This window comes from Girardinichthys multiradiatus, chromosome 6 (genome assembly GCF_021462225.1).
Source record: "Girardinichthys multiradiatus isolate DD_20200921_A chromosome 6, DD_fGirMul_XY1, whole genome shotgun sequence".
NCBI classification, from domain to species: domain Eukaryota; kingdom Metazoa; phylum Chordata; class Actinopteri; order Cyprinodontiformes; family Goodeidae; genus Girardinichthys; species Girardinichthys multiradiatus.
In genome coordinates this window covers 47,216,240-47,237,908 of record NC_061799.1, presented here as the reverse complement: position 1 = coordinate 47,237,908, position 21,669 = coordinate 47,216,240, and the positions used below count along the sequence as shown (strand labels likewise).

General features: G+C 43.4%; 2 protein-coding genes and 1 long non-coding RNA gene across 12 annotated transcripts in view; 2 read left to right on the top strand and 1 right to left on the bottom strand.

Moving 5' to 3' along the window:
* Positions 1 to 1,495, top strand: part of rasal2 (RAS protein activator like 2) — a 70,448-nt gene extending 68,953 nt beyond the window's left edge. For 7 of the 9 annotated variants that reach the window (XM_047367071.1, XM_047367068.1, XM_047367069.1 and 4 more), the window contains one exon: positions 868 to 1,495. In XM_047367071.1, the coding sequence (XP_047223027.1) occupies positions 868 to 1,035 (168 nt within the window). In that variant the 3' untranslated portion in view covers positions 1,036 to 1,495. The remainder of the gene's footprint in view (positions 1 to 867) is intronic. The other 2 variants (XR_007038555.1, XM_047367070.1) reach the window with 1 other exon arrangement.
* LOC124869359 lies at positions 1,262 to 21,422 on the bottom strand. Its single transcript, XR_007038568.1, has 4 exons — positions 21,119 to 21,422; positions 6,823 to 6,968; positions 5,448 to 6,499; positions 1,262 to 2,292 (listed from the first exon to the last, which is right to left on the bottom strand). It is a non-coding gene; the product is annotated as an uncharacterized LOC124869359 (long non-coding RNA).
* Positions 20,974 to 21,669, top strand: part of smg7 (SMG7 nonsense mediated mRNA decay factor) — a 32,489-nt gene continuing 31,793 nt past the window's right edge. For both annotated transcript variants that reach the window (XM_047367076.1, XM_047367075.1), the window contains exon 1: positions 20,974 to 21,123. In XM_047367076.1, the coding sequence (XP_047223032.1) occupies positions 21,098 to 21,123 (26 nt within the window). In that variant the 5' untranslated portion in view covers positions 20,974 to 21,097. The remainder of the gene's footprint in view (positions 21,124 to 21,669) is intronic.

Here is a 21,669-nt window from a genome sequence, read left to right as displayed (position 1 = left end):
GTAGACCATCCTGGGTCCAGGTCCAACGTTGGTTACATCCCTCCTTCTGGAACCTTTGGACACATGAGACCAGAGAAGAGATGTTTGGAAACAACATGAAGAAAAACTGGAGAAGCCTTTTGGAGGAGAGGTGAAACGTCTTCAAGAAACAAGAGAAGTCCAGATGCATTCTGCTTGATCTCCAGGGATTGGAGTTGATGGTTTGGGCTTTTTTCTGCAGCAACGGGATCTGGGAACCTTGCTGTCACTAAGTGGACCATGATCTCCTCTGTTTACTAAAGTATTCTAGAGTCAAATGTGAGTCCATCCGTCCGACAGCTGAAACCTGGTCATAATGATCCCAAGCAGCAGATCTATGACCTAGTCAAAGTCCAGGCCTCGGTCTAACTGCAATGCTGTAGTGAGACCTTCAGAGAGCAGAACTGAACTGAAGCAACGTTGCAAAGAAGCGTGGAGCAAAGTTCCTCCAGAACGAAGTGAGAGACAGAAGAAGTCAGCAAGAGAACCACTGCTGCTGAAGGAGGTTCTAGTGTTGGGTGCACTTACTTTCTCAGCTTTTCCACTCTGGCTTCAGTGTTGTTCACTAAGTGTGGAATCTGCTCTTTTAGTTAAATTAACTCCAGTTAGTTGAAATACTTTTAAAACCTGGTGAAGACTAAATTATTTTCATTATGTCCTAAAACTTTAATCTTAGATCAGTTGGAGGGTGTACTTTCTTTTTACCGTCACTGTTCCTCTGTTGAGTCTCTGACGGTGTGGTTTTTACCCGACAGCGTTTATGTTTAGCTCCTCACAAACTTTTATTTTGAAGGTCCTAGCTGTCAGTCTGACCTCCAGCCCCACCCCCTCTTGTCTCTGTCCAATCAGGAGAAGCGGATCGGCTCCCTGGACGCGGCGAACTCGCGGCTGATGGCGGCGCTGACGCAGGTGAAGGAGCGTTACGGCGCACCCAGCATCCGCAACGGCCTGTCGCCAAGCAACCCCACCAAGCTGTCCATCACTGAGAACGGAGAGTTTAAGAACAGCAGCTGCTGATTGGCTCTCACAGAGTCAGAGGCGGGGCCTAAGACGAAACTCCGCCCACATCTCTGCGAGGAGCTGTGGACTTTTAAAGAGACAGAACTGATTTATGGATGTAGTCTGTAAATACTGAAGGTTGTACAGAGTGTGTTTGTGAGTGTGTGGAAGCTCGTTTGCAGCGTCACAGAAGCACAGTGAGAAAGAAACCAGAACCAAAAACCCAGTCAGAACCTTTTCTAACCAACTTTTTAAAGGTTTTTATTTCAAGCTTCTAGTTTTTGTTGAGTTTGATTTTCTTTTAATTTTCTTCTTTGACGTTCTGACTGAATTGAGTTTTTTACCTGACGAGTTGTTGTGGGTTTTAATTTATTCCTCCTTGTTCTCGTCCCGTTGCTGATCTACTGAACTGACCTCTGCAAGAGCAGGGTCAGAGGTCACACCTGTCCCATGTTGAGAATAAAACTGTCTGAAAGCACCTCTGTCCTCTCAGTCATTGTTCAGGAGCCTCATGGTTCATGCACTGCCAGTCGGGTCGTTTCTTCGTGTCCTCGGTCCGGTCCGGTGGGTGGATTGTTGGGACATTTATTTTACAACCACCTCTCCTCAGAACCCAATAGTCCAGGTTTCTGTCATCGTGGCGCAGCGATGACCCCGTCCTTAATCTGCCTCTGGCTGTTCATAGGAGGCCGTCATGTTCTGTTCACGTGAGCTTTCAGAGATAAAGGTGGCATCACTGAACCATAGGAGGTGTGGGATAGAACCCACTGGGTTCAGGTGCTGAAACCTCCTGTTCTGAAGCAACAGACCCAGTGGTGGCGATTGATATACCAACCCAGTTCCACACATCTGGTTGGTGACCTCCAACTGCTCCATGTCCAGGAGATCTGCTCTGCATACGTCAGCTCGCCTATCCAGTGTGTGATGATGGCAGGAAGTGAGCCTCAGCCAGCAGGTCAGAGGTCACAGGTCATTGTAAAGCTGCCTGACCTTTACATACAGATACCTTTAGAAGAATAGAACATCCTGTGTTGTTTAAACTGTTTTATTGAAGGAGCTGAAGAATAAAGCATCAGCAGCTCTTTTCTTTCCCACTGAACAGAACCACAGAAACAAGAAGCTGGACCCAAACGAGGACAAACAGGTTGGACCCACATGTTCAAACCAAATGAAGGTTCCTTGTTTATGTTCTGACATTCTTCTCCCATCACCGAGTCCAGATCCTCTGAATGTTGCAGGTTGAAACAGTAAGAACATCATCTTTTCTCACCAGAGCTGTTTGTTAGGAAGGAAGAGATGAAGCTGTGATCATTTTCACTCAAACTTCATTTTTATCTCTGATGTGAATCTAAACTCATGATTCAGTATTTTTTCCTCATACTGCAGACATTATTTCCTAATATTTACTAATTACAGTTAATACATCTGACACCAAACAGCTTTTTCTCTGTTTACTGAAGAGTTTAAACACAATAATTCTCCAGTTTATTGCAACATGAACCTCAGTTATTCTCCGCTTATTGAATCACATTCTGCTCCTCTCATTTTCTCCATCCTGTATCTTTATTGTCTCATTGAATCACAGGAAGTTGATGTAGTTTTATTTTCCAGGTGGTGGATCTGCTGCCCTCTGCTGGATAAAAGCAGAACAGCATCTAGAATGAAGGTCTTGTCAATCTTCTTCCTCACTAAATCTTCTGTCCTCTCAGTGAAGCTCCACAGATCTCTTATCTGACATGGAAACTATCTCCAATAAACACAAGCTGAGACTTGTTGCTTTCAGGAAGAAACTCGATCTGTAAAAACCTAATAAAATCACACAGTTTTGGATTCATGAAGTATTAAACTTTAGTTTTAGTTCTTTCTAGAAATCAATTTTAAAAAGAAAAATTCTGACATTAAAGTTAATAAAATCAGCTTCATGCATCAAATAAAACGATAGAAGATGAAAAGCTGAGGAGCAGATTATGTCCCAACTATGGGTTTGTGTTTAGACCCAAAGGGGGCGCTAGAGTCCAGATCCTGAATCTGCTCAGCATGAACTAACAAGGCTGCATTTCCCACAGATTCTCTGATTCCTGCTTGGCTTAGCTGAGTGAAGCTGACCTCCACCCACATGAACTATTCAGGCGAATAGGCTGAGCGGTGCAGCTATGGTTCCTGGGATATCAGACCTGAATTAAATACGTGGCGATGGGTTTCACCAGACTGGTTTTCTATGTTCCAGTACATTATGGCTCACCAGTTCAGTCAGTGACAAAGTGAAGTTGTCAGATGTTACCAGAGCAGGAAGGAAGACGAGTCTTTCTGCAGAAGAACAGTGACTTCACCATGATGTTTATGTTTTACGGAGCCAGTTTTCTTGATTCTATGAAATTCTAAACTGTTCATTATTACTGCAGCTGTTCGGCCAGATGTTTGATTTTATAGATTCATTTCCCGTTTCAAGTGTTATTTTGAGTGTGTTTAATTTATACTATGAATAGGTTGCCACCTACTGGTAGAAAAGTGAATATTCTAGAGGTCACAGGTCATCAGTGCCTGATTAATATAGTTAATTAACTGAAAGAAGTAATGAACCATGAATTCTAAGTGACTGAAAATCAAATATACATTATACTTAAAAACAAAAGTGAAAAAACTTCTGATTTGGAAAAGATACTTTATGAAAAATTGAATTGAACTGATTACCCACATTTTTAATCAAAAGGCCTGTTTTCACACAGCGATCTGATTTGTGTCCCAACAAAAGGAAGAAAAAGTAAGTTGACGTCAACTGGACATGAACCACTGCTGTCTTGTGTGGACCGAGTATAAATCCTCCCTCCTGATGTTTTAATGACAGGAGAAAAACCGTCCCATTAGAGACGATGTGAGAAGATTTCCCAGATCAGAACGGGAAAAATATGGTGTGTGTGACAGCTTTCCTTTAAAGACCGTGTCTCTAAAAACAGGATTTATTTCTGGCCAGGGGTAACAAACCCAACGTGTTTGGAATTAATCTGGGTTTTTCTGTCCATTCAGGACCAAAATCTAATTACAGGTCCTTCTCAAAATATTAGCATATTGTGATAAAGTTCATTATTGTCCATAATGTCATGATGAAAATGTAACATTCATATATTTTAGATTCATTGCACACTAACTGAAATATTTCAGGTCTTTTATTGTCTTAATACGGATGATTTTGGCATACAGCTCATGAAAACCCAAAATTCCTATCTCACAAAATTAGCATATCATTAAAAGGGTCTCTAAACGAGCTATGAACCTAATCATCTGAATCAACGAGTTAACTCTAAACACCTGCAAAAGATTCCTGAGGCCTTTAAAACTCCCAGCCTGGTTCATCACTCAAAACCCCAATCATGGGTAAGACTGCCGACCTGACTGCTGTCCAGAAGGCCACTATTGACACCCTCAAGCAAGAGGGTAAGACACAGAAAGAAATTTCTGAACGAATAGGCTGTTCCCAGAGTGCTGTATCAAGGCACCTCAGTGGGAAGTCTGTGGGAAGGAAAAAGTGTGGCAGAAAACGCTGCACAACGAGAAGAGGTGACCGGACCCTGAGGAAGATTGTGGAGAAGGGCCGATTCCAGACCTTGGAGGACCTGCGGAAGCAGTGGACTGAGTCTGGAGTAGAAACATCCAGAGCCACCGTGCACAGGCGTGTGCAGGAAATGGGCTACAGGTGCCGCATTCCCCAGGTCAAGCCACTTTTGAACCAGAAACAGCGGCAGAAGCGCCTGACCTGGGCTACAGAGAAGCAGCACTGGACTGTTGCTCAGTGGTCCAAAGTACTTTTTTTGGATGAAAGCAAATTCTGCATGTTATTCAGAAATCAAGGTGCCAGAGTCTGGAGGAAGACTGGGGAGAAGGAAATGCCAAAATGCCAGAAGTCCAGTGTCAAGTACCCACAGTCAGTGATGGTCTGGGGTGCCGTGTCAGCTGCTGGTGTTGGTCCACTGTGTTTTATCAAGGGCAGGGTCAATGCAGCTAGCTATCAGGAGATTTTGGAGCAGTCATTTCTGCAAAAGGATTCCCGACCAAGTATTGAGTGCATAACTGTACATGATTATTTGAAGGTTGACGTTTTTTGTATTAAAAACACTTTTCTTTTATTGGTCGGATGAAATATGCTAATTTTGTGAGATAGGAATTTTGGGTTTTCATGAGCTGTATGCCAAAATCATCCGTATTAAGACAATAAAAGACCTGAAATATTTCAGTTAGTGTGCAATGAATCTAAAATATATGAATGTTAAATTTTCATCATGACATTATGGAAAATGATGAACTTTATCACAATATGCTAATATTTTGAGAAGGACCTGTAGATCTTCAGATGAGGATGAGGAGTAAAGGTCTTGACCAGAGCATCATGAATAGCCAGAGGAAAATCACTCATAGCTTCACCTGCATGAACTCACCTGTCAACCATGTGGCGATGCCACGCCTCTCTGACAGCAGGTGCACCACTGAAACACTGGAGCAGTGGCGCCGGTCAGAACGGCTCGGTACAGGAAGATGGGCCGGTTCTGCATTTGTCTTCTCCAGTTTTCTCACTACCAGGCAGTTGCATCAAAGCACAGTGTAGGGGAACATTTCTTGGACAAGTCTGGTTCACATGCAGCTGAGTTTGACTCCAATAGTGAGAAAAAAACTTGTCCAGTTTAATATCTGCAAAGCTTCCATTGTGAGCTGTGCTTTATTTAATAAATGCACAGATTCAATGGGATCTTTGTCCTCTAATTCCAGATGTTTTCTTCTCTTGTTTGATTTCCACAGGGCAGCTAAATTAACTAGGTAGCTTGGCTCAGGATCTCCAACATCCATCATCTGCTGCCTTTGCTGACCTCCATACAGCTGCGTCAATCCTGCCCTCACACAGCTCTTTTGCCATCTGCTCACGCAGGTTTCCAGACGTTGGAGGGGCCAGTGTGGATGGAGATATCTGAATGTTTGATGGAACATCGGAGCACCATTGGGCTGCTAACTGCTGGCTCTGTCATTTCAACACGGCCAGGATATTCTGTACAGGAGCCTCTGGTCTCTATGTAGGTTCTGCTGGCAGTTGGATGGACCTTGGCTCTTTGGAACACAAATCAACATGTTTGGACCTTCTTCAGATCAGATCAGTCATGATGAGTCCAAGTGCCAGGTTTCAAAATGGTGTATTCCCTTTTCCAAGATGGAGAAAACTTGTTGTATTCTACTTTTCAGGAATAAATTGAACCGATTCTTCTAAGGGAACTTCAAGCTGAAAAGCCTAACAGTGTTTTTGTCCTGGAGAAATGGAACCTGGGTCTAACTCTGTGTCAAGGATCACTTTCCTGATCACTGATCTCCAGAGATGACCATATGTTGTGTCTGTTTCATTTAGCAGACATCTTGTGTTCCTGCTGCAGACCCAGATCTGTCCACACGGTGGCAGCAGGTGTGGCTATTCTGCCTTTTTGGAGTGTGGCCTCTTTTGAGGAGTCTAGTTAAAGAATAAGAAAAGCTATGATTAGCATTGATCAAAGATTCATTGTGGCCTACATAATCTGCCTGGAGCCACAAAACATAACGATCTCCAGCAATCTCTGCTAAGAACCTTTAAATCCCAACCCAACAATCTGTTCAAGTTCACCTTCTCACTTCATTTCTCAGCCATTTCTAATAGTTCTCAATCTCACTAAAAGTTTCTTTTAATCATCATTTTTTATTGTTTTTAATTTTGTAGTATTGTTGGGTTTCTTGAGAGACGTTACCAGATAAAACGCTTTATTATTTTTATGACTTATTTTGCAATAAAAAACCTACTGTTTAAGTCTGGAAATGTTCCTTAGTCCTCTGGGGTCCACAGATGCTCCAAAGACTCCAGGTCTCGATATGAATGAAGCGTTGCTGAGGCTTCGTTTCCACTGAATTTTCATGTGGGTGGTGGTCAGCATCACGCCGCATGTTTGCTTTTTAAAAAAGAAACAAAAGTTTATAAAATCAGAACCTTTAACTAGAAGCTGCAGAATCTGTAGTTTTCATCTTCTTTGCTGTTTGAATTATTAAAGGTTTTATCAAGGATTCATCTTTTCTTTCCTTCATAAAACCACATTTAAAGATTTTAAAATCTATAACATGACAAATAAATACAACACAGTCAGTTCCACAAGTTTCCATTTTATTCATCAATAATCACGTTATATTTACATGACAAACCCAACATGAACCAGAACTAAAGGAAAAACAGGCTTTAAATGTTCTGTTGCTGTTATAGGAAACATAATCAGTTTCATTTGATGAAGGTTGAACTGTTTGCTTGCAGCCAGAAATAGTTTTATTGTTAGACGATGAAACAAGGAAAAGGAAACAATCTGGAACCAGCAGAACAACAATGAAAGAAACATTTTTATTCATCAGAATTGATCAGAAGCTGAAAATGTGGAGAAACAGAGAAGCAGAAATAATCCAGCTGGGAGCTGAACTGTTGACTTCCTGCTGAGGATGTTTCCAAGCTCACCTCTCCACCAGCAGGACTTCACCTACAGTCCCTCAGGGTGGAGGTGTTTCACCAACAGCTTCATTCTTCATGGACCTTCATCAGAGCAACGATCAGCCTGGTTAACAGGACAGATGATCAGAGGAGCAGAGTTGGTACCTCCATTATTAAGATAAGGACTGAAGTATGGGTAGATCTTCTCAGTGAAGCAGCAGCCAGTAAACGAGTAGATCAGAGCTGCAGCTTCTACATCATAGAAGGAGACCAGACCCTCCTCATAATCCACAAACACCCCCACCTTCTCAGGACCAGGATGGAGATGGAGACGGAAATCGTGGACATTCAATTATTTGAGTCACCGTATTGTTGGTTTTTCATTGGTGGTAAAAAGTCTTGTTGCCCGGTTCTAAGATATTTTAGGAGGTTTTTATAGGTTGCCTTAATCAAGTTTGTTAAAACAGCGCCTTGGGGCTCGTGCTGAGCTACTAAAATTAACCTAGCCCATATACCAAGAACCAGTTGTAAAATTAGGGAATGAGCAGCCGTGAACAAAAGTGACTGTTGAAGGTCTGGATGACTGCGAGAGGCTACTCAGTCATCCAGACCTCCAGTTGAAGAAGGGCGAGACTTTTGGATGAAGGCTGTCAGAGGCTAGGCGAGTCATTTCCAGACACCAGCTTAAACAGAACTTTCATTAAACCTGCTTAGTAAGATCTTTCAGGTTTAGGGAAGTCCGGACCCGTTGGATGAAGAGCTGGACTGAGCAATCCCTTTAGACATGGGGAAGTAGGAGGGAGGCGTTAGCTCATTGGACAACGAAACCAGGTACAAGCGGCTGAAATGAGCTTCCTCCGTAGGGTGGCCGGGCACTCCCTTAGAGATAGGGTGAGGAGCTTGGAGTAGAGCCGCTGCTCCTCCACATCGAGAGGAGCCAGTTGAGGTGGTTCGGGCATCTATACCGGATGCCTCCTGGACACCTTCCTCGGGAGGTGTTCCAGGCACGTCCCGCCGGGAGGAGGCCCAGGGGACGGCCCAGGACACGCTGGAGGGACTATGTCTCTCGGCTGGCCTGGGAACGCTTGGGCTCCCCCCGGAGGAGCTGGAGGAGGTGTCTGGAGAGAGGGACGTCTGGGCGTCTCTGCTGAGTCTGCTGCCCCCGCGACCCGGTCCCGGATAAAGCGGAAGACGACGAGTACGACGATCTCTGTTTTTGTTTTTTGCATAATGTTTGTCTGAAGCTTCTTATGAACTGGATTAGGAGCAAAGATAATGTGGGGCAAATTAGGAGCTGTGAACTAGTAATTTCAATCCCTAAATCTGATTATTGTCCAAGCCAGAAATAATACACTCTTAGGTCTGGAGATATTTAGCCAATCCTTCAAACTCTGCAGAAACCTAACATCGTTGTTCAATGCAGCGGTCCTCAACCGGTGGTTCCTGGATTCCTGAAGCCGGTGAGCCGTAGATTTTGGGTCCATAAATTATAATATTTAATTAAAGGTAGACTGATTACCTATTAAAATAGATCTAAGCCAATGATGAGTTCCAGTCATTTGGTGGCTTTGAAATGCAGTCAGTCATTTTCTACCGCTTATTCCATAGTGGGTCGCAGGGAAGCTGGTGCCTATCTCCAGCAGTCTATGGGTGAGAGGCAGGGTTCACCCTGGACAGGTCGCCAGTCCATCGCAGGGCAACACACAAACAACCATGCACACTCATTCATACACCTAAGGGCAATTTAGAGAGACCAGTTAACCTAACAGGCATGTCTTTGGACTGTGGGAGGAAGTTGGAGTACCCGGTGAGAACCCACGCATGCACGGGGAGAACATGCAAACTCCATGCAGAAAGACCCCCGGTTGGGAATCAAACCCAGGACCTTCTTGCTGCAAGGCAACAGTGCTACCAACTGCACCACCGTGCATAATACTCAAAATTTCTACTCTGGGGAACACAGATTGGGGTTTAAGAGTTTTGTTTTGGAACCAAGGTTAGGATTTTTATAACGGAATAAAGATAAGAAAAGTCCTTTATTTTAGGAAAAGAAAAGATAACAGAAATAAAAAAAATAAAGGCGCCTCTCAACACTGAAGAGGATCGTCGGCTCTAACTACGCTCTCCTTGTTTGATTTCTTAGGGTTTAAAGATTAAAATAATTCCTAGGAGTAGAAAGGTACACAAGGTAATTTCAGATTACTAAGAAATAAATTATTGGAACATTTATCAGCATTTAGATTGTAAAAGAGGGGTTCTAGTCTATTCTTCTTTTGAAACACTATGTGGGAAAAAGTCCAGTTTGGAGTTAAGCTTCTTAGCTTAATTTCTGGTTAATTCTAACACTGCGTTTGGGTATACCATAAAAATGTCAACGCCGGCTTAAAATACTTCTCTGCATTTAACCTGAGCAGAGAAATTCTTGAATACAGCTGCGATCAAATTGAGCCAAACAAAAAGAGAATTATAACATTAAAAACATGTTTTTATATAATAATTAAGGATGTAGGATGACTTTTAGATTTATGTGTTTTATTATTAAAAGGTTAATGAAATAGTTTAAACTAGTTTGAAGAATTAGTTTTGCATTCAGAATCATTGGTGATTTATTAGATTGAAAGTTTCCCTGGTACCATTAAACTAGCTGACAGTTCAAGATATGCAAAAGTAAGGAATATATTTTTGATAAAGAATCAGAGTTATGATTTCATACTTGGTGGGAATTATTTATGAGATTTAATTTGTAGGATTTATGCATCTGAATTACATTAGATGTCCATTAATCTAATACTCATCTTCTTACAAGACAAATCAGGATGATATGTGACTAATTTCAGTGAGACATTGATGAACTGAATAATTAAAGTTTGTGTTTTGTTGTTAATGGAACTGAATTGCAGTTAAAAACATCTGGATTTTATTTATGTTGCTTTCGTTGAATTCATAGAGACACATAGTTATGTCAGAATTCATTTCTTTGGTTCTAGGTAATGTGATCTTGGTTACTAGAACATTTTCTTTTTTTTTTTCAAACATTTTTCTGGATTGTCGCATGGGTTGGACCCGGCGCCAGAAGGGGGGAATGTCAGAATAAAGTAACATGGGGTTACAAACGTTTTAGCACTCATGGTAAAACGGGTAGCTCATACCTCGAGTAAAGACTTAGTGACAATGTGAGAGACACATTGTACTATCACCTCTCCCGGACCACTCCAGAGTAAAAGAGAGTCCGACCTCTCTTAAGGAGGGTTCCAGAGCACAGGCTGTGCGTGGAGGTGAGCCCGACTATTTCTAACTGGTATCTCTTGATCTCCCGCACAAGCTGGGGATTCTTTCCCCTCAGCAAAGTGACAGTCCACATCTTTAGAACCAGTTTAAGGATCCGCGGATTGGGTCACTGAGGTCCAAAACCTAACCCTAAACTCTCTGCCTGATCCTCTTTGCACCGGTCCCTCATGGTTCCTGCTATAACTGTTAGGCACACTGGGGAGTGGCCTCACGCTGCCCATTCGGGCTTGGCCCGGCAGGTTGTGCGAGGAGTAAGATGGCCACTGACAAGCTATGACCCCAGGCCTTGCTGTATGGTGGGGCCCTGGCTCCGCAGTACCGAGAGAGATCTCGTGCCAGTCGGAGTTAGCTTTTTATTCAAATTGGATAAAAAGTTTTTCTATCTAAGGAAACCCAGCAGATTGCATCCAGTCAGTGACTTGCAGCATTCACTCCTCCTGGATGAGCATGTAGAGACAGTGGACAGTCACTGGTGTTGACTTTGCAGCAATCCCTCATACTGAGCATGCATGTAGCGACAGTGGAGAGGAAAAACTCCCTTTTAACAGGAAGAAACCTCCAGCAGAACCAGAACCAGGCTCAGTGTGAGCGGCCATCTGCCACGACCGACTGGAGGTTTGAGAGAACAGAGCAGAGACACAAAGAGAACAAAGAAGCACTGATCCAGGAGTACTTTCTATGGGAAGGAAAAGTAAATGTTAATGGATGTAGCTCCTTTAGTCGTTTCATCTAGAAAGAAAGAACAGATAAACTCTGATCCAGTTTTCAAGGTTAGAGTCTGAAAGAGAGAACATAGAGTTAGTCACAGTAGAAGCTCAGTCAGTAGCCATGTCTAGGAGAGAGAAAGGGTTAAACACTGAAAGACAGGGCCATGTGGATCATCTGTAGAGGGTGAGCATTAAGTTGTTGCCAGCAGAAGCTTGGATGATGCCTCTCTCCAGAAAGGTGTCACAGATAGACACAGAGCCAGGCCAGGTGTAGCTTCTAGGAAGAGAAAAGAGAGAATATAAAGTTAAAAGCTGAAATAACAGCAAATAATGCAGAATTAGAGAGTAGTAGGAGAATGTAGCGAAGAGGGTGAAAGTGGTCATTATGTCCTCCAGCAGCCTAAGCCAATAGCAGCATAACTACAGAGATATTTTCAGTTCAGATTATTTAGTTAAACGGCGCTTATTTACAACAATGTCGTCTCAAGGAACCTCACAAAGGGTCCCACTGATGGTCATTGTTATACTAAAAACCACAAGGATTGGGATACCTCTCTCTGTCAGACTGATTATAACCATTGGAAAAGAGAAGGGGTCATACAGGTAGCAGAAATGGAGGGTGTGTTTGCACCTCAACCATAACTGAGCCGGTATAGGCTAAACCTGACTCCCCCTTACTCCATCCAACAAGGAGGGAGGAAGGCTCCCTTTTATCAGGTTCCACAGGAGAGGAGCCTGATAACTAAAGGATCTGCCTCCCATTCTACTTCTAGAGACTCTAGGAACCACCAGTAAACCTGCAGTCTGAGAACAAAGTGCTCTGTTAGGAACATATGGACCAATCAGATCTCTGATGTATGATGGAGCTAGATCATTAAGGGCTTTATATGTGAGGAGCAGAATTTAAAATTCTATTCTGGATTTAACAGGGAGCCAATGAAGGGAAGCTAAAATAGGAGAAATATGATCTCTCTTTTTAATTTTCATCAGAAGTCTTGCTGCAGCATTTTGAATCAGCTGAAGGCTTTTAACTGCATTTTGTGGACATCCTGATAGTAAAGAATTACAATAGTCCAGCCTTGAAGTAACAAATGCATGGACTAGTTTTTCAGTGTCACTCCTGGACAGGATATTTCTAATTTTGGCAATGTTCCGGAGATGAAAGAAGGAAATCCTAGAAACCTGTTTAATATGGGATTTAAATGACATGTCCTAGTCAAAGTTAACACCAAGGTTTTCTACTTCTTTATCAGAGGTCAATTTAATGCCATCCAGGTTAAGTGATTGACTAAGCAGTTTCTTTTTTAAAGACTCCGGTCCAAAGACGACAACTTCTGTCTTGTCTGAATTTAGAAGCAGAAAATTTAAAGTCATCCAAGTTTTTATATCTTCAAGACATGCTTGTAGTCTATCTAACTGGTTGGGTTCATCAGGATTTATGGATAAGTAAAGCTGAGTATCATCAGCGTAACAGTGAAAATTTATCCTATGCTGCCTGATAATTTGACCTATTGGAAGCATATATATATAGTAAAGAGAATTGGCCCAAGTACTGAGCCCTGTGGTACTCCACAATTAACCCTTGAGTTTAAAGATGATTTATCATTTACATGAACAAACTGGAATCTGTCAGACAGATAAGATTTAAACCAGCCTAGTGCTGTTCCCCTGATCCCTACAGCATATTCCAGCCTTTTTAAGAGAATATTATGGTCGACTGGATCAAATGCAGCACTGAGATCTAACAGAACCAGAACAGACACAAGTCCATTATCTGAGGCCATAAGAATATCATTAGTGACTTTCAGCAGATCTGTTTCAGTGCTATGATGAGCTCTGAAACCTGACTGAAACTCTTCAAACAGGTCATTGCTGTATAAATGTTCACACATTTGATTAGCAACTATTTTCTCAAGACTTTTAGATAAGAATGGAAGATTGGATATAGGTCTGTAATTTATTAAATCATCTCGATCAAGCGAAGGTTTCTTAAGTAAAGGTTTAATTACAGCTACCTTAAAAGCCTGTGGTTCTGATCTATTTACTAATGATAGGTTAATCATATCTAAAATGGGGCTGGTAATCAGAGGGAACACTTCCTTAAATATTTTGGTTGGGATTGGGTCTAACATACAAGTTGAAGGTTTAGATGAAGCTAATATTTCTGATAACTCAGGAAGCTCCACAGGTTCAAAACAGTCCAAACACAAATCAGGTTCTACAGTTATTTCCAATGTTGTCTCACTTGCTGAGGATGAAGTAATCATCTTCAGGAGTATGTCAAAGATTTTCTTTTTAATAGAATCAATTTTATTTAAGAAGAATCCCATAAAGTCATGACTGCTAAGAGCTAAGAGAATGGATGGCTCAACAGAGCTATGACTCTGTGTAAATTTAGCAACTGTACTAAAGAAAAACCTAGGATTATTTTTGTTCTCTTCTATTAATGATGAGAAATAAGCTGTTCTAGCTTGGCGAAGTGTCTTTTTATACAACAGTAGGCTATTTTTCCAGATTAAGTAGGAATCCTCTAGGTATGTAGAGCGCCATTTTCTCTCCAATTTTCTAACATTGTGCTTTAAAGTACGCAGCTCTGAATTAAACCAAGGAACTAGCCTCCTATTAATAATTACCTTCTTTTTCAAGGGGGCTGCATTGTCTAATGCATCACACAATGATGAAGAAACACTATGAACAAGAAAATCAATTTGTGAAGGGGAAGAAACAAAATTATTGCCCTCCACTGTGTTTTTCTGTGATAATGAGGAAATTAAAAGTGGAACAGATTCTTTAAAGGTTGTTACAGCATCGCCTGATAATGATCTACTATAATGAAATTTTCTTTCAGGTGTGGAGTACTCAGTTAAATTAAACTCAAAGGTTATTAAGAAATGGTCAGACAGGACAGGGTTATGAGAAAATATTGTTATGTCTTTACACTCAATGCCATATGTCAGCACAAGGTCCAGAGAATGAAGACAAAGGTGGGTAGGTTTGTTAATGTTTTGAGCAAAGCCAATTGAGTCTAAGATAGCATTAAAGGCTATATTTAGGCTATCACTTTCAGCGTCTACATGAATGTTAAAATCCCCCACTATAATAACTTTATCTGTATTTAACACTAAATCAGATAAAAGGTTTGAAAACTGATCTAAAAATTTAGAGTAAAGGCCTGGTGGACGGTACAAAACAACAAACAGAAGTGGTTTTAGTGCTTTGCAATTTGGATGAGGAAAACTAAGGATTAAATATTCAAAAGAGTTGTAGCTATTGATTGGTCTGGAACTAATCAATAAATCAGACTGAAAGATGGTTGCTACTCCTCCTCCTCGCCCAGTAATTTGAGGAATGTGAAAATTTAAATAATTAGTAGGAGTTGACTCATTTATAGTAACATAATCCTCTTGCTGCAGCCAGGTTTCTGTGAGGCAAAATAAATCAATCTGATTGTCACAAATCAGGTCACTAACTAGCAAAGTCTTTGAAGAGAGAGATCTTATGTTCAATAAGCCACATTTAATGGTTTTATTTTTATTTTTAGTCTGAGTTGTGTTTATTTTTATTAGATTTTCCTGATTTCCTCGTTTTAGATTATTTTTTAATCTATTCAATTTTGGCCATGGGCGAGACACTGTCTTAATGGGGTAATGGGTGGGTAGCAGTACAGAAGCTGCAGAGAGGAGTGTTAAACTACGACCCTGCTTCCTGGTCTGAACCCTGGGTTGTCAGAGTTTTGGAGAACTAATAAATTTTGCATGAAGGCTTCTGAAAAGCTCTTTATCTTTGTCATTGGATATCCTACCAGGGGCATTTAGCACCAGACAAATATAAGAATTATGATTATTGATTAATTAATATTTATCAAGAATTATAATTTAAAATCCTAATTAAATTTTTTTTATTTCTTAACCAAAAATCATTACTTACGAATCAAAATCAGAGATGTCCTCTGGTGTTGTAATTATGGCTCAAGGCCCTTGATAATTACAATTATTAAATTCTCAGTAATAATTGATAACTATTACTCGATGTCACTATTTAATCAACCGCTTCACCGGAGGTGGGGGAACTTTGACCTAATTTTGACAGACAAATCACTCTTGCTCAAAATAAACACAAACGCTTTCTCTTTATCTACGTGAATATTTATTGAATCAACAGCCCTGATTCACCTCACTATTCTGATTCAATAATCTTCACCTAATCAAGCATGCAAGACTTCTACATAAAAGGTGTAAAATAACTAACTAAACAAGATGAACAACACTGAGTGTGTATGAAAGTCAAACCAGCAAAAACAAGAGAAAATATGGTACTGGGCGAAGCTTTGGGGCGGCCTCCACCAGAATGCAGTCATAAAACCCCCAAAGTTGGAGCTCAGTGAAACACAAAGAGTCATAAAACTTTTAGGCGGCACCCAGTGGAAAAACACGAAGAGTGAAGACAAAGGAACAGTGAGTTTTCACCATGAGGTTCTAGCTGTCCAACTTTAAGTTTACCTGAGTCTGGACTCAGGTGTTCAAACACAGTGAGACACGCTCAGCTTCAAAGTGCGGTGGCTTCAGAGTCCAACAGCAATCAAAGTTTCAATAAAACATGGCATGCACATACAACTTAGAACACATTGGACTATAAGTGGTGATTCTAAATCAATCTAAAATCCTACTCTATCCTGCCCGAGCTATTTCTAGAAATAAAACAAAACGGGATTACTTGGTGACGTCTTCTCTGGAGCAGAGGGAGAGGGGGGAGTTAGTTATGCGTCCGTAACAAACTCCAAGACGGCTGGCCTTCCTCCTTTGGCAAAGGGGAAAATATGATGGACCATCAGCAGTCGACTGGAGCGAAAAAAAAAGAGGAAAATTTCGTCTCCTTGGAAAATCTCCGCTGGTTTTTCTTGGGTTGCGTGTTAAATCGATGCCTTCGATCGGTAAAGTAAAACTTACTGGTCTTCCTGTCCCAGTAACCTTTAGCTCGTTGAGCTTCTCATGAGTTGTTATTGAGGAGAATTAATGAAAACCCACGTGTGGGTTTTTCTCCAGAATTATGCGTGCCTCCGTTGCGAGGTAACCGCGTCTTGGTGTCCAACGGGAGAAAAAGCAATGGTGGGTCATCTCTTGTGTCCTTATATAGCCCACTGTGACATCAGAGCAGCGACGCCCCTTCCTATTAGCTGCAATCCCTGCTGGGAGTTGTGGTAGCAGACGATACTGGGCTATATAGTAGCAGATGACACTTGGAGGTATAGTGGCGAACAAATGGTCCAACACAACACAGCCTCTAGGATATTCAATAAATACATTTATTGGGGCGACAGTGGCTCAGGTAGTAGGGGTTTGTCTTGTAACGGGTGGGTTGCCACCTTAAACCCCCACTCTCTCTGTCTCAGTCATCTGTCCTCTGGCAGATGACTGAGACCAGATGTCCTCTGGCAGGACACTTCACTTGCCTTGGCTGCTGATAGTGATCAGAGGGTCCAGTTGCGCTGATTGCATGGCAGCCTTGCTTCTGCCAGTCTGCCCTAGGGCAGCCATAGCTACAATGTAATCTACCACTGTCAGTGAATGTGTGTATGAATGGGTAGATGACTGATTGTAGTGAAAGGTGCTTTGGGGTACTTGAGGAAAACACTATACAAGTGCAGGCCATTTACCATTTATACATATATACAGTACAGACCAAACGTTTGGACACACCTTCTCATTCAAAGAGTTTTCTTTATTTTCATGACTATGAATATTGTAGCTTCACACTGAAGGCATCAAAACTATGAATTAACACACATGGAATTATATACTGAACAAAAAAATGTGAAACAACTGAAAATATGTCTTATATTCTAGGTTCTTCAAAGTAGCCACCTTTTGCTTTGATTACTGCTCCACACACTCTTGGTATTCTGTTGATCATCAACTACTACTTTGAAGAACCTAGAATATAAGACATATTTTCAGTTGTTTCACATTTTTTTGTTCAGTATATAATTCCATGTGTTAATTCATAGTTTTGATGCCTTCAGTGTGAAGCTACAATATTCATAGTCATGAAAATAAAGACAACTCTTTGAATGACAAGGTGTGTCCAAACTTTTGGTCTGTACTGTATATATATATATATATATATATATATATATATATATATACATACATACTACTGGTCAAAAGCTTGAGAACGCCTTTCTCATTTAATGGTTTTCTTTGTATTTATGACTATTTACATTGTACGTAGATTCTCAATGAAGGCATCAAAACAGTGAATGAACACATATGCAATTATGTATCAAACCAAAAATTGTACTCGTACTTGTACTCGTCGTCTTCCGCTTATCCGGGACCGGGTCGTGGGGGCAGCAGACTCAGCAGAGACGCCCAGACGTCCCTCTCTCCAGAAACCTCCTCTAGCTCCTCCAGGGGAGCCCAAGGCGTTCCCAGACCAGCCGAGAGACATAGTCCCTCCATCGTGTCCTGGGTCGTCCCCTGGGCCTCCTCCCGGTGGGACGTGCCTGGAACACCTCCCCAGGAAGGCGTCCAGGAGGCATCCGGTATAGATGCCCGAGCCACCTCAACTGGCTCCTCTCGATGTGGAGGAGCGGCGGCTCTACTCCGAGCCCCTCCCGGATCGCCGAGCTCCTCACCCTATCTCTAAGGGAGTGCCTGGCCACCCTACGGAGGAAGCTCATTTCAGCCGCTTGTATCCAGGATCTCGTTCTTTCGGTCATGACCCAAAGTTCATGGCCATAGGTGAGGGTAGGAACATAGACCGACCGGTAAATCGAGAGCTTTGTTTTGCGGCTCAGCTCTCTCTTCACCACAACGGACCAGCACGGCGCCCCCATTACTGTGGCAGCCGCACCAATCCGTCTGTCAATCTCCCGCTCCATTCTTCCCTCACTCGTGAACAAGACCCCGAGATACTTAAACTCCTCCACTTGAGGCAGGAACTCCCCTCCAACCTGAAGAGGACAAGACACCCTTTTCTGGTTGAGTACCATGGCCTCGGACTTGGAGGAGCTGATCCTCATCTCAGCCGCTTCACACTCGGCTGCGAACCGCCACAGTGCATGCTGTAGGTCTTGGCTAGAGGGGGCCAGCAGGACCACGTCATCCGCAAAAAGAAGAGACGAAATCCACTGGTCCCCAAACCAGACCCCCATAAAAGTTATGAACAGGATCGGTGACAAAGGGCAGCCCTGCCGGAGTCCAACATGCACTGGGAACAGGTCCGACTTAGTGCCGACAATGCGGACCAAACTCCTGCTCCACTCGTACAGGGACCGGATGGCCCCTAATAAAGGGCCCCTGATTCCATACTCCTGGAGCACCCCCCACAGGGCATCACGAGGGACACAGTCGAATGCCTTCTCCAGGTCCACAAAACACATGTAAACCGGTTGGGCAAACTCCCATGAACACTCGAGCACCCTGTAGAGGGTATAGAGCTGGTCCAGTGTTCCACGGCCGGGACGAAAACCACACTGCTCCTCTTGAAGCCGAGGTTCGACTATCGGCCGGACTCTCCTCTCCAATACCCTGGCGTAGGCCTTACCAGGGAGGCTGAGGAGTGTGATCCCACTGTAGTTGGAACACACCCTCCGGTCCCCCTTCTTATGACCACCACCCCAGTCTGCCAGTCCAGAGGCACTGTCCCCGACCGCCACGCAATGTTGAAGACCATGACAGCCCTACAACATCCACAGACTTGAGGTACTCAGGGCGGACCTCATCCACCCCCGAAGCCCTGCCACCGCGGAGCTTTTTAACCACCTCGGTGACTTCAGCCTGGGTGATGAAAGAGTCCAACCCCGAGTACCCAGCCTCTGTTTCCACCACGGAAGGCGTGATGGCAGGATTGAGGAGATCCTCGAAGTACTCCTTCCACCGCCCGATAATGTCCTCAGTCGAGGTCAGCAGTCTCCCACCCCCACTATAAACAGTGTTGGCGAAGCACTGCTTCCCCCTCCTGAGGCGCCGGACGGTTTGCCAGAATCGCTTCGAGGCCAACCGGTAGTCCTTCTCCATGGCCTCACCAAATTCCTCCCAAGCCCGATTTTTTGCCTCTGCCACATCCCGGGCCGCGGCACGCTTGGCCTCACGGTACCCGTCAGCCGCCTCAGGAGTCCCACAAGCCAACCACAGCCGACAGGACTCCTTTTTCAGCTTAACAGCATCCCTTACTGCCAGTGTCCACCACCGGGTTCTGGGATTGCCGCCGCGACAGGCACCGCAGACCTTACGGCCGCAGCTACGGGCAGCAGCATCGACAATAGATGCGGAGAACATGGTCCACTCGGACTCTATGTCTCCAACATCCCCCGGGATCTGGTCGAAGCTCTCCCGGAGGTGGGAGTTGAGTACATCCCTGGCCGAGGGCTCCGCCAGGCGTTCCCAGCAGACCCTCACTCTGCGCTTGGGCCTGCCAAGTCTGTCTGGTTTTCTCCTCCTCCAGCGGATCCAACTCACCACCAGGTGGTGATCAGTGGACAGCTCAGCCCCTCTCTTCACCCGAGTGTCCAAAACATGCGGCCGAAGGTCTGATGATACGACAACAAAGTCGATCATCGACCTCCTGCCTAGGGTGTCCTGGTGCCAAGAGCACTGATGGACACCCTTATGTTTGAACATGGTGTTCGTTATGGACAATCCGTGACTAGCACAGAAGTCCAATAACAAAACACCACTCGGATTCAGATCGGGGAGGTCATTCCACCCGATCACGCCTCTCCAGATGTCACTGTTGTTCCCCACGTGGGCATTGAAGTCCCCCAGCAGAATAATGGAGTCCCTACCAGGGGCATTTAGGCCCCAGACAACATAGCCTCTAGGATCATTTGAGTAGTCAAACCCCTCCACCACATTAAGGTGGCGGTTCAAGCCCCTCCTTGAACCACCACCTTAATGCCCCCACCCCCCACCCCCCCACCCCCCTACCCCCCCCCCCCCCACCCCCCCAAAAAAAAAGAATTTTGTAAAATTACTTATTAATATTTCAGAATCCTTGAAGTAGCTGCCATTTGCTGTAATGACTGAAATTTTAACCTCTGGCCATCTGTCATTGAACGTCTGGAAGGCTCTTTCAAGACTTTTTGGAAAACCATCTCAGGTGACCACCTCATGAAGCTCATGGAGAGAATACCAAGAGAGCAAAGCTGTTATCAGAGCTTTATAATCTAAAATATTAAAATGTTTAGAGTTTTTCACACTTGTTTACTACATAATTCTATGTGTGTTCATTCACAGGTTTGTTGTCTCAGGTGAGAATCTACAATTTAAATAGTCAGGAAAATAAAGACACCCATTAGGTGAGAAATGTATCTAAAACTTTGAGGCGTATATATATACATATATACCTTTTTGAGAGGCTTCTATTTTATGGATCCCCCTCCCCTCCCCTAGTTTTTATTTTATTTTATGACAAAATTAACGATAGATGGTAAACAAAATAATGATATTCCGGTTCCCAGCACCCCTTCACCCTCTGCCCCCACGGTTCTCCGCCCCTGCTCCACCCCCGCACCAGAGGCCCTCTGCGGGTCACACAGGAACATTATGGCGCCTGGAGGAGCGCTAGCTTCGGGACCACTCGTAGTGTAAAGGACCGGTGTTTACCCGGCAGGATGAACCTCTGCGCCCAGTACCTGCGGTGAGTTCTGCTCCGTGTCCTGTGTTGGTTCCGGTGGTCCGGGTGGACCAGGAAGGAGCAGTTTTCCCCTCTATTGGACTGTTTTGCTCGGCTGTTAGCCTGGAGCTAGCTTAGCTAACTGTTGGAGCTGTTAGCTTCACATATCATTAACCAGATGAAGCAGCAGCTGTTACTCTCAGTCACACATGATGAATATTCAGTTAAACGGTGTTTAGAAGCAGATAAATGTAGTAATGTGTTTTTTATCGTTTATAAACGCGTTGTTTGTTGTTAGCCTGTTAGCGTCTTTCTACGGCTGTCAGGTTAGCATCGGTTATGCTACACTCAGTGGTTAATCATTGGACAGGAGCCTCTTCCAGGTGTAATTACAGGTGAATACTGCCGTGTCTGACACCCCTGACTGTTCATACCTGTGGCTAAAAACAGATTACAGGCAGTGTTGTAACGTTAGGAACCTTTACTATTTGTATGGTTGTAGTTTGGACCCAGGAAGTAGCCGGAGTCCTTATGTTGACATGTGATCTGAGCTGTTAAATGTTTTAATGA